The sequence below is a fragment of the Tamandua tetradactyla genome, chromosome 3, assembly GCF_023851605.1.
Source record: "Tamandua tetradactyla isolate mTamTet1 chromosome 3, mTamTet1.pri, whole genome shotgun sequence".
Taxonomy (NCBI): Eukaryota; Metazoa; Chordata; class Mammalia; order Pilosa; family Myrmecophagidae; genus Tamandua; species Tamandua tetradactyla.
Genome location: NC_135329.1, coordinates 22,432,138 through 22,444,450, shown reverse-complemented (window position 1 = coordinate 22,444,450; position 12,313 = coordinate 22,432,138). Strand labels below are relative to the sequence as shown.

The window sequence follows — 12,313 nt, the reverse complement described above, 5'->3', positions numbered from 1 at the left end:
GGCAGGGGGTGGGGTGGGAGGAAAGTTCTCGAGCTCCGCGTGGAGAACACACGTGTAGGTGAGCGCTGGGTGATAGACCCGCGACAGGCGAGCTGCGCCGGGGTGCGGGGGCTGGCGCTGGAGGGGTCCTTTACTCTTGCGCCATCAGGGAGACGCTCAGTTTCGAAGCCTCCTCTCCATAGCAGGACCACCCGGAGGGATTTTTCCCTGTGACCCTCCCCCACGCCCCGGGGAGGGCTCGGGTGCCCGGGACTGCGCGCCCTCGCGCCTCGCTTCAGTCTCCCCAGACCTCGGCGCTCCGGCAGCCGCAGGGGGCGGAGGTCGGGGCCGTGGGGGTTGCGCGGCGCAGCCCGCCTGCGGGAGCGGCGCTGCGGGGGTGCGGGGAGGGACCGGGGTGGGCTGGAGCCGGAGCCGCGGCCGAGGGGGAGCCGGGCAGTTTCCGGCCGAGGCGGCAGGTCAGTCTGGGGAAGGGCGGGCGGCTGAGCCGAGGGAGGCAGCGGCGAAGCCCTCTCCGCCAGCATTCCCCGGCGCCACCACCGCCGCCGCGCTGCAGCCGCCGCGCTCCCGCGCCCCGCGCCGCCAGCCGCCTGGGAACCCGAGCGCCGAGCCCGGGGCGGAGGAGAGGGGCGCCGGCTCGAGAGCCGCGGAGCGGGAGTCCAGAAGGGGGAAGGGGGCGGGAGGAGGGAGGAGCGGGGAGAGAGGGAGGAGGGGGAGGAGGAGGAGAGCGAGGGAGAGCCGGAGAGAGAGAGCGAGAGCAAAAGAGCGAGAGCGATCGAGGAGAGAGGGAGAGGAGAGAGCCAGGCACACGCAGGGACGCCCGGGCGCTGGAATTCCATTAGGAGAAAAAGTGAGACGAGCAAGGGTTAGCGGGAGAAGGATTTTTTTGAATCTTTTCTTCGTCTCGGTGCGAAAGAAGCGTCTCCTGTCTCCCAGCCTCGAAGCTGCCACTGGATTGTCTCTTGGCTTTAACACCCGTCGGTGGATTTCTTTCGTATTTGCATTTTATTCTGCACCCCCCACCCCCCGCCCCTTGCCTTCCATCCAGCCCTTCACTCGCGGATCGCCGCCTCCCCACCTCCCCGTTCCCCTCCTGGGAAGCCCAGGGGAATTGCACCCGCTGGGACTCGCGCCTTCCCGGACGAGCTGAGAGGAGCGCTGACCTCAGGACTGGGCTGCCGGCCTTAAAAACATATATATATATAACGTTTATATTTTATTTTAGTGAGGAAGGGGTGGGGGCGTCGAGAGGCAGCCCACCCGCCCTCTTTTCATCCCCTCCAGCCAGAAGCGAGACTCGCGGGACTCAGGATCTTCACGGGGTGGACCAGCTGGGATCTCCGCATTGGATTTGGGGCCGCTTGGCTATTATTATTGTTGTTATTTTTTACTCAAGGGAGAAAGAAAAAAAACAAACCTGTGGGATTTATTTAACATGATCTTGGCAAACGTCTTCTGCCTCTTCTTCTTTTTAGGTGAGTACCTGCGGGAGGCGAGGGCAGCTTGCCCGCCCGAGCCTGGGGGGCAGAGTGGGGCTGCGCGATCCGGGCGCCGGCGAGAAGCAGGAACGCGGGGAGCGGGCGGGGAGCGGGCGCGGAGCCCGCGGGCTGGGGCGCGGGCGGGAGTCGGAGCTCGCCGGAGCCGGCGATGGGCGGCCGGGGAGAGCGCGCCGCGGACCGAGCCGAGCCCCGGCGGTGCCCAACCCGCGCGGAGCCTGGGCTGCGAGGACGCGGGCGCGGTGACGCGAGCCGTGGCTGGCTGGTGGGGCGGCGGGGTGGGGTGGGAAGGAGACTTCAAATACGCAGACCCTCCCTGCGCGCACGTACCCGGGCGCTCCCTGCTATAGCCCTCATTTCCTTCAAGATAATAGGTTTAAATTACAGCAACTTAAAAAAAAAAAATCCAACTGTAGATGTAGAGGCGAGGAGTGGGGAGAGGCTCAGGGGTGCGAAGAGAAGAAGCATGCCAATCCCACCTTTCCCGACCAGCTCCCGGGGTCGATACGGTGAGGGCGTGGATTCCTGCGGGATTCCTGCGGGATCTCTGGGTGGACGTCGTGAGGGAGCTCCGCAGTCGGCCCCCCGCTGCCAATCAACCTCAGGCAAATGCCCCCCTCTCCCCCACTCCGCCACCCCCTTCCCCGCAGCTTCGCTCCCTCACACCACTTTTCAAGTTCCTCCCTCCGTTTGCTCTTCCTCTCCCAGAGTCGGCCGGTTCGGTGGGTGGGCGGGGAGGCTTGTGGGCAGGAGAGGGTCCTGCCTTCTCTTCTGCCCCTCGGGGCAGGGGTGCCAGTGCGGGGACCCCAGAGCTGGTGGGAAGAGGAGTGAGGGAGGTCAAAGTTTGCTCTCTTGGGTGAAGGGTGGGGTGGGGTGGGGGTGGGACGCTGGGAGATGAAAACAGATTTCAATAAAGACCACTGCTCGTTTCATAACCCCTCCTCGGCTGTGGGCAGGGACGAGGGGCCGCCTGGTGTCCCCTGGACCAGGGCAGCTTCCCACCCAGAATCCTCAACGCTTAGCTCCGTCTTATGTTATGGGAAATCTCAGCAACTTGGAAAACGGGTCTAGAGAGCATTTTCAGGCTAAATGTAAGGGGAAAACCGTGTTGGCAAATGCTGTGTGCTGCCCCGAAGTCCCCAGCAAGGCTAGGCTGCTGCCAGGGAGTAGGTGCTCGGAAGAGCCGTGCAGCCGCCGTGTGGAGCGTGTGTGCCGGAGGAGCAGGACAGCTGCATCTGCTCCAGTGTAGGTGCTGGTCCAGCCCCCGTCCCCGGCTTGCTGTGTAGCCCCTGGTGAGCCCGGCTGCCCAGCTGGATGGGAGGGCACCCTTCCTCCCTCAGGGAAGGCTGTGAGGATGGAGGTGTTGGCTACGGAAGGCCCCCTGAGATGTGGGAGGTCTAATACCCCCACTAGGTATTAGGACTAGGACAGGGGATTTGGATTCATCGTAGGTCAGGCCAGGGGCCCTTTGCCTGCAGCCCCTCCCTCCCCCCTTTCTGGTTCCTTCCAGGCTAGAGTTCCCCGGGGGCCTGGCCCTGCTCTGGGGTGTGGTCTACACCATCCTGCCACCCTAAGCTAGAGGCGGCTTCTCACCGAGTGGGAGGGGCTCAGGGAGAAAGCTGGGAAGATGCTCCAGGACCCAGGTGAGCCTGCAGCCCTTCCTGGCAGTCTGCTAGAAGTGGGCTCTCATTCCGAAGGAACTATTGTAAAATCTGACCTTTTTCTCCCAGTGTTGGTTTGAAACCCAGCTTTTTGAGGCCAAGAATGAACAGGGACAAGGAGAAAAGAAAACTATATTTCAGGAAAAGCAGTCAGATTGCCTGCTGCTGAGCTGCACACACCTGGGGCCGGCAGGGCTCCCCCAGCTGTGGGTGCCTTCTGATGTGGGGATGTGGGGCACAGAGGGGACAGAATGGGTCCTTCAGCCACCTCCAGGGCCCAGATTTTCCCAGCTGACGGGGCTGAGTTGACTCTGTCCTCCCCAGAAGTGGCATTGGGATCATGCTTGTGGTGGATGTGTGTGTGTGTGTGTGTGTGTGTGTGTGTATGTGAGTGCCGCATGTGAGTGTGTGTCCCGGTGTGTGTGTGTCAGAGATGCCCACCTGGAGTCTTTTCTGGGAGTCAAGAGGAAGACGTGTGGAACTGGGAAACTGAGTGGTGGTGGGGGAGGGGGTGGGAGCAGGAGAGGAGTGGGGTCAGCATCCCCCTTTTGATCACACCCCTTAAGTGTTCCTTCTGCTGAGAATCCCCTTTCTAAAGCTGGGTGTGAGGGGTTAACTCAGCAGGCCATGGAATATTGACGGATCTGGACTAGGCCAGAAAAGAGGGAAGAGGTGGGTTGGTATTGAGGAATCTTCAGCCCCAGGACCCCTTTCCTGGTAAAGAGCCCATATTTGGAAGTCGATTGGAAATTCCACCTGGGGCCATTTCAGTGGGGCGTGGCGAAGTGTGTTCCCAGGGGCAAGAGCTTTCGATGTGCCCCTTCCAAGGTGCCGAGGCCAGCCATGCTGATCCTGTGTTGCTGTGCTCAGGGAGAGAATGAGATGGGGAAGAGCAAATGTGGGGTGGAGGGATGGGAGGCTGGCCAGAGGACCCACTTCCGGCTGGTGTCCCAGCTTAAGTTCTAGCTCTTGCGAGGACATTTGATGCAGAGGGAGTTGTGGGTTCTGTGCAGTCTCGTGGTTAGTCTGCAACTCTAGAAGCTGTTCCATGTGTGTTCTTGATGGGTCTGAGTGCTCTTCTGATCTAGAACTGGAAATGTCACTAGGATGCCTTCTGACATTTACTCTCCCAGAATTCTTGATTAAAGGCTCCGGGTTGCACTGATTCCTTTCGCTGTCTGGGCTTGATTGGTTGTGGGGTCATGAAGCCATCTGAAAGAGTCAGGGACAGGTGACAATCAGGGATGGTTTGGTCAAAGGATACACTGGCCCTTTGCAGAGCATCTCCCTGTCCTCGTCCCATGTGCCAGTTGATAGGGTGGTGGAAGCTGTCCCTTTCGGCCCAGGAGCCTAGGATTGTCTCTTGGGTCCCCAGGCCCTCCCTGCAGGGCAGGCAGGGTAAGTGTCCTCATTGCCTGAGTCCCCCTGATGCTGATTTCCAGGACTTTGGCTTGCTGTGAATTCGGAGCCTACTGAAAGCTGAGGATGTGAGGGTGCCCCCTTCTCAGTCCACCTCCATCAGCACAGCCTTAGCCCAGCTGAGGTGGGAGGGGAGACGTGTAGGGGGACGCTGAGGACAAAGTGAAGTGGAGGGCCCGGGGCTGGGCCGTTCTGGAGGTTCAGCAGGCTAGCAGGCTGGCGGGGGCAGCAGGTGCGAGCCAGCCAGTGTCAGCTCAGCTGCTCCTGGGTTCCCCAGATGCAACCGACTCATGCTCAGGGACCCAGGAAACTGCTGAAGCCAGGAAATAAAGATGCTGCCTCGGCTAGAGAGGGAGGGCGCCTCTGAAGCCTGTGCCGGGGCAGATGCCCTGATACCCATGCCCGGATTCCAGGCTAATCCCTTCTCTGGTCTTGTCTGTATCTGGCTACGGCCTTCAGCTCTTTCTGTACTGGGGCAGGGATATGCTCAGTGCGGGAAGGAAAGCGCCTTCCCCTGGCCCCTGAGACTTTCTCCCCACCCCCCACTCTCTCCCTGTTTCTCTCTTCCTTCTCCTTGTGGGGTAGGCCTCGTGTCTCTTGTCCTTCTAGGTTTATTATTTCAGGATTATTTTTCCCTCAGTGGCTCTCTCGAGACTGAGGGGTTCGCCATCCATCTCGGTCTCTAGGTGTCGCTGTCTCCCTGCCGTAGCTGCCCCCTGAGCTGGGCTCCTCAGGGATAGAAGTGAGACGCGGCTGTTCTGGGGAGGGCTGGGGGGAATTCTGGCGTATTCTAAGGAGACGATTTCTGGCTTAGAACCTTACTATGCTTCGGGGCGGGACGACTGGGAGGAAGCCTTCCAGGTCATTCTTTTGGTCTCAGAAGAGGCCGTCTTGGCCTCAGGGCCGTGGGCATGGGCTTTGCCAGGGGTAAGAACCGGAATTGGCTTGGTTGAGGCGGGGGAGATGGAAGAGAGGATGTCCTTGCCTGGAGAAAACCGTTTTGGAGCTCGGTTTTGAAAGGATCAGGGCCCCTGCCTGCATTTATCCCATTGTCTTCCCCGCCTCTCCTTTCCCAGGCACTCTTCCCCTGTGGGTTTGGACACTCTGGGGTGATAGCTGAGAAGGGTTCCTTGGTCTCTTTCAGTTTGGAGAGGCAGGGCTCGCTCTGCAAGGCAAGGGTCTGAAGCGGGGAAGCTCTTTGGAAGGAAGGAAAAAAAAAAGACAGAGGGAGAGAAGGTTTCAGAGCAGGGTAGAGAAGAAAGAAAGAAAATCAGATAGGAGGAGAGAGAGAGAACAAGGCCATTCAAAAAGAAGGGGTGATGGAGAAACAGACATCTTGGGAGGAAATTAGAAAGAGAAGCATGAGAGATAAACAAACAGAGAAAAAAAGGTCTTGATCTGGTGAAGGGGAGGAGAGAGAGGGAGAGGGAGGAAGCAGAATTGCTTCCCAGGCTTGCCTAGAGTATTTTCCTTCGGAGGGGGCTAGGAAAGAACTTGTCCCGTGGAAGTAAAGTTTGTCCAGGTCTCACTCTGGTGTGAAACTGGGCTGGGAGGCGTGGCAGGGCGGCTCCTCCCCTGGATGCGTCCTCAGCACAGGCTAGGCCTGACCCCCTGCCAGCCGGGAGTCTGGGAAATGGGCCTGCTGAGGCTGAGGGTCAGAGGGGCTCTCCACCTCTGCCTGTGGCATTCAGTTGTCACGTCCTGTCTTTGGGCCTCAGTTTCCTCAGAGTGAAATGTGAGGGCTGGACTGTATGCTCTGTAAGGTCTTATAAGGCTGTGAAAGTCAACTTTCTCTTTGCTGGTTTCAAGGCATCCCACAGCGTCTTGGATGGGCCTCTGGCTGGGACCGAAGTTTATAGGAGAACTAGATGGTATTAAATTGAGTTCCCCCTTTGCACACTCTGGCAAGTCCTGCAGCCCCCTGACTTTCTTCCCTGGACTACAGAATCTTAGACTGTCTTGTGGTCTTGAATAAAAGCCTTACTGGTTTTATTGTGCCTTGCTCCTAGGCCCAGGACCAGTGCTGGTGAGTGAGGTACTGGAAACTGGAAAAGAAAGTAATAGAGTGAGGGGAGAACAACAGCTTGATGCTCTTTTGGGCCTGGGGGAGGGTATTGGCGTCTTGGGATCCTTTAACAGCCTTTCCTCTGATCCACCCTCTGTTGGGAAGGCAGCACTGAATGGGCCTTGGTGTGCCTCTGTGTAAAATGGGTAGGAAGTTTCCAGCAGGGCCCGAGCCCCCAGGCCTGTGTCTTGGGTTGGAGATTGTGGCGGCCCTCATTCATGCTTGTCTTCCCTCCCCACCACCCAGACGAGACCCTCCGCTCTTTGGCCAGCCCTTCCTCCCTGCAGGGCCCCGAGCTCCACGGCTGGCGGCCTCCGGTGGACTGTGTCCGGGCCAATGAGCTGTGTGCGGCCGAGTCCAACTGCAGCTCCCGCTACCGCACGCTGCGGCAGTGCCTGGCAGGCCGGGACCGCAACACCATGCTGGCCAACAAGGAGTGCCAGGCGGCCCTGGAGGTCCTGCAGGAGAGCCCGCTGTATGGCTGCCGCTGCAAGCGGGCCATGAAGAAGGAGCTGCAGTGCTTGCAGATCTACTGGAGCATCCACCTGGGACTGACCGAGGGTAAGCCCGGGGGGCCTCCAAGGGGAGGCGGTGGTGACGGTGGGGGCTGTGGTGAGGGGACTGGAGTGGGGCGTGTGGTGGGCCAGGGGTTCGGGAGGGAGCACTTGTCATGGAATGACCCGGGCTGCTCTCCGTCTGCCAGAGGAACCTAGAACCTAGAGGAAGTAGCCCCTGACTTAGGAGGGCAACTGTTGTTGGAGAAGTCCAGGAGGGACAAAGAAGAAGGCAGTGGTAACAGCTGGAGGCGTAGAGAAGGTGAGGTGGTGGGAGGAGAAGAATGAAGACTAGGAAAATGGGGGGATGAGCAGGGGCTGGGGAAAGAGAAAGTGGGACGATGATAAAGTAGTAACAGGAGAAGGTGAGGCCAGTGCAACCAGACAGATGAAGAAGTGACAACCAAGAAGAGGGAAGGGCAGGCCATGTGCGTGCAAAGCCATGTATGGACACAAGTTCTGCCCCCCCCCCCCCACTGCCTTGAGGAACTGAGATGAGGGGCTGACTGTCCTACTCCCATCCCTCCTGTTCCCCCTCCAGCAGGGGATGACCTGATGGTATCCTGGCCCCATGGCAGCACTAAGTCCCTACAGGGCACTCAGCGTGAGTGGGCAGTGAGTTCAGGAAGAGGCTGCTATTGAGCTGAGACCAATGAATGAGTTGGGGTCACGTCACGTAGGTGCAGGATGTAGGAGGAGAGTGGGAGAAAGAGGGAGGAGGAAACAGCATGGGCACAGGCTTGGATAGGAGAGTGTGTAGCCCATTTGTAGAACCCTGGGTAACTCAGGACGGGTAGAGAGTGGAGGTGGAGGTGGAGGTGGGGATGGGCTGAGGAGAGGCGGGGATGGGGGAGGGGGTAGGAGATCTGGGGGCAGCAAGTGGGTGAGATGATCAGAAGCGTATCCAGTTCCAGGGAAGAGAGCAGATTGGAGGGACTGTTGGGAGGCTACTGCTGTCACACAAAGCCAGGAGTAACTGTGGCCGGATGAGGACAGTGACAGGAAAAGGAGAAGGTGGGTCTAAGTGCTAATTGGGAGATGGAATCAACTGGTCTTGGCAGCTAACTGAGGAAGAGGAGGGGGAAAGAGGAGACAAGGAAAGCACCCAGTTTTCTTTCTTGGACCACTGAGTGGGTGATGGTGCCATTCTCAGGATCAGGAAACCCAAGAAGTGAAAGTTTTTGGGTGCGGAGAGGGCAGGGAAGAAGTTGAGTTTATTTTGGGGCATCTGCATCTGGCTGGCCCTGCCCTGCAGACAGCTGGCCTGTGCAGGTCTGGAGCTTAGGCAAGGAGTTTGGGCTGGAGATAGGGATTCGGAGCCAACCTTAGGTGGCCGCTGGAGCAGAGGGAGTGGGTGAGATCACCCCGGAAGCTGTGAGGGAGGAGGGCAATGACAAAACCCCGAGGGCCAGCAACATTCAAGGGATGGGCAGAGCAGGGGACCTGCAAGGGCAGTTGAGAAGGCGCTGGGAGAGGGAGAGGAAGAAGACCAGGCAAAACAGGGATGGGCTCATTATTAGAAGGAAGGAATGTCAACGGCATCAGATACTTTGGTCAGGTAGCGGTCCCTGATGAAAAGAGTCCCTGATGCCCTTGGGGCAGGCCTCTTAAGTGAACTGCTGGGAGCAGAAACCTGGTTAGGGACAGAATGGGAGCCAGGAAATTAGGGACAATGTAGAGTTTTGGAAAGAAGAGGAGAAGAGACCAAGGGATGATTTTTTTTTTTAATTGGTGTGGTTTGAGTGGTTTAAATTCTGAAGGGAGGACAGTAGAGATGGAGATAATGAGATGGGGCACAGTGCCCTTAGATTAGCCTTAGCCCAGAGGGAGATCACTTTCCCCAGGGTGCTGGAGCGAAGGAGGAAACCAGGAAGTTTCCTGACCAGCAGCTTAGGTGGTTCAGAGATGCCCTGAATATAGGAATAAGGTCTGCGTGTATAATTACTAATAGCTTTGCCACCATTAATGACAAGATAATTCCTCATGAATCGGGAGGTCTCCTTCTCCACCTTCTTCCAGGTCTAGCGACCTTGATTCCTAGAACTGGGAGTGAGCAAAGAGAGGGAAGAGCTGTCACAAAGCACATGCACTTTATTCTCTATGAGACAAGGAGCTGTTTTCACCTAGAGCCAGACTCTGTACCCTACTGAGAAACCAAGGTTCCTGCTGCAGTGAGCTTGGTGGTTTTGTTTCTTGTTTTCTTTTCAGCAGCCTTCAGTGTCAACCCAAGGGAGGGAGGGCAGTGGGTTGGGGTGGGCTTGCTGCTGACTGCAGGATGGACAGCTGACAGGGGAGGGGACAGAACGACCAGCTAGGAAAGCCGGGCAGGCGGTGTGGGTCTGGCGGCTCCCACAGCCCTTCACATCTCAGCGGCTGCCTTTAGCCTCATCGCATCAGCGCCCTGGAGCACCGCCATCATCTGAGCCCGGAGAAATGAGGCGTTTCGATAATAACAATAAGTATAATGCCGTGTGCATTTATGGTATACACTGCTGGGTCGTTTTCAAGGCCCCTTCCACTGAGTGCTTCCGAAATGCTTGGCTGGAGATGGATCATTTCTAGTTCCAGGTCTGGAGCTGGTTTATTCATTCCCTTATTCAACAAACATTTGTGAAGTCCCTACTAGGTGCTTAACAAGATCATACCCCTGATGAAGCCGCGGTCTCTGTGCCTACCTCTAGAAAAGCAGACAGCTTACTTTTCTCCTTCTGCAGATGCCTGCTTCTTTGCCCCAGGGGATTCCATAACTCCCTCTGAAATTATGAGTCTTGGGGGCCAGAGAGAGAGATTCTGCCCAGAGCTGAGCAGGAGAAGTGGGGAGGCCTTTGAACAAAGACCATGTTGCTGGAAGTTGCAGGGTCTACCTGAGAGTCAGTTATTCCTGGCCCTGGTTGAGCAGTTCTCCCTGGGTTTGGCCGAACTTCCCTCCTATTCTTTAACAATGCTCAGTAACCCAGATTGGGCTTGGAGCAGAGAAGGAATCACTGAGAAGAGAGTGATTTGCATAGTTTAGGATTTTGCTTCTGAATTTTGGCTTCTTGTCCCCTGCTGATGAGTGCAATTCACTGTGGGCCTTGGCTCCATCTTCTCCCTCTCTCTGAGGCCTGGCTCATAGACTGGAGTTGGAGGCTCTCAGCATGTGGAAAGAACTGGTGGGTGGCAGCAGAGAGAAGGGAGTGGACCATGGCAGGGATGGGGCTTCTGAAGATGTGGCTGCTGAGCTCCTAGAGAGCCTGAACTGCAAACGACCTAGAGGCTCTTTGGTGGTGCAGCTTCCTAGGACACACAGCGAGCTGGTGGCAGAAACCAAGATGGAACCCAGGACTCCCAGGCACTTTAACCTTTTCATTGCCCTGGGGAAGACCCTATGGCCCTTAGCTGTCTTCCTCCTCTGCCATCACCACCGCCCTCGCCAGCAGCACCTCCGCAGTGGGGCTGTTGCAGTTGACTGCATGGAGTATTTGAGACCAGGTTTCTTGTCCACTCCAAAGGCGACCCTGAAATTCATGGCCATCCGGGTCCTCTCAGCGTGGAAGAGCGTATTCCTCTCCACGTGCCCTTTCCCAGGCCATCACCCTGGAATCTGACATCCCAAATCCTGCTTCAGTCTGACTGCCGGGGTGTCTGAGTGGCGCAGCCCTCAGAATTTCCTGCTGGTGAATCCTCTGCAGAAACAGGTGACGTGTTGACATAAGAAGGATGGGCCCCTTCAAGCTGGCCCTAGAAGAGGCTGTTTTCCCCCAGAGCTGCTTTTAGTTGCTCATACTGGCTGATCTGTCTCCATGTGCAAAGCTGCACCCATTGCAGTCGAGACAGACCCTGCTCCGGGGGGCTCAGTCCAGTTGCAGGAGCAGACTCGGTCTTGTGAAAAGTTAGAAAACAGCAATACCTTGTGTAAGAACAATTTATAAGTGTTGGGTAAATGATGAAAGTCTTACTGTAGATTAGTTCTATTTTGTAAATTTGTTATGCTAGAGAAAGAGGGTGGGTGCCTTTTCAATATCTAAAATGTTAACGGTACTGCTAGGACACTGAACAATCTAGTGAAATGAATTTTCTTTCTTTTTCTTAATAAAAAAGAACAATTTAGTTTTGATAACACTTTGTGTTATTGGATGCAGCATTTGTAATGGTTAAATGCTTGAATTCTGGGAGTTGACTGCCTAGGTTTGAAGCCTGGCTCTGCCACTGTCCAGCTGTGTGACCTTTGGCAAGTTCCTTAACATCTCTGTGCCTCAGATGTTTACCAGAATAATAGAGATCATCATAGCCCCTCCCTCAGACTAATTCAGGGGATAAAGTGAGTTAAAATATCTGTCATACCAGATACATGGAATATGCCTTATAACATTTTAAAAATTCATTTTTAAAAACATTTTTATTATAAAAGTGTTTCATAAGCCAACACAGCAATGACTGGAAACCTACCATGTGAGGTCTCTCCAGAGAGTCTAAGCTAAGAATCAGTGGGTGGAGTGGAGTATACTGAGACGGAACAGGCCTGTGATGGCCCTGATGTCCCCAGGGAGAAAGTGGGCTCAGAGACAGGCCTTAAAGAATGAGTGGTGTATGGATTAGGTCAATGGGAAAATACCAGTGCTGGCAGGTGGGGTATGAAGCAGAGGGCTGAGGTCCCTCTCCAGGAGGGAAGGCATTTCTTCTATGTCTTCGGTGGCTGGGACCCCTTTTCGGGTTTCTTCTGGATATAGCAGACAGACCCCCTACTCCATGAACCAGTAGGTGGCTAGTCCCAGTCTTAGTCCTAGCCTCTGGGTGAGCTCGTGGGCCTGGCTGAAGGAGCCTCTTATGGGAGGATCCCCGGCCCCTCTCCTGCAGGTGGCCCCTGTGGGTGCTCACCTCCCTGAATTAGGAGTCTGCTGCCATGGGCTCTGGGCCCTAGGCGGATGGGAAATTGACGTGGGTCATGGCCTGTCTGTCCCGCCCCAGCACACGTGTGCGTGCGCGCGCGCGCACACACACACACACACACACACACACACACACACACACACACACACAGCCTGAGTGATTATCAGTGGAAATCAATGGATTTCTTCTCACAGGCAAGGAGGTTTCCTTTCGTGCTGAGGCCGGGGCAGAGGTGGTGGGATTCCCAATGGG

The 12,313-nt window shown here is 56.5% G+C and overlaps 1 protein-coding gene across 2 annotated transcripts in view; it reads left to right on the top strand.

Moving 5' to 3' along the window:
- Positions 1 to 708: 708 nt before the first annotated feature.
- The window catches only part of GFRA2 (GDNF family receptor alpha 2), an 89,965-nt gene continuing 78,360 nt past the window's right edge, over positions 709 to 12,313 (top strand). Inside the window, exons 1-3 of one of the 2 annotated variants that reach the window (XM_077151842.1) lie at positions 709 to 847; positions 1,394 to 1,472; positions 6,885 to 7,199. In XM_077151842.1, the coding sequence (XP_077007957.1) occupies positions 1,433 to 1,472; positions 6,885 to 7,199 (355 nt within the window). In that variant the 5' untranslated portion in view covers positions 709 to 847; positions 1,394 to 1,432. Of the gene's footprint in view, positions 1,473 to 6,884; positions 7,200 to 12,313 lie in introns of both variants that reach the window. The other variant, XM_077151841.1, reaches the window with a different exon arrangement.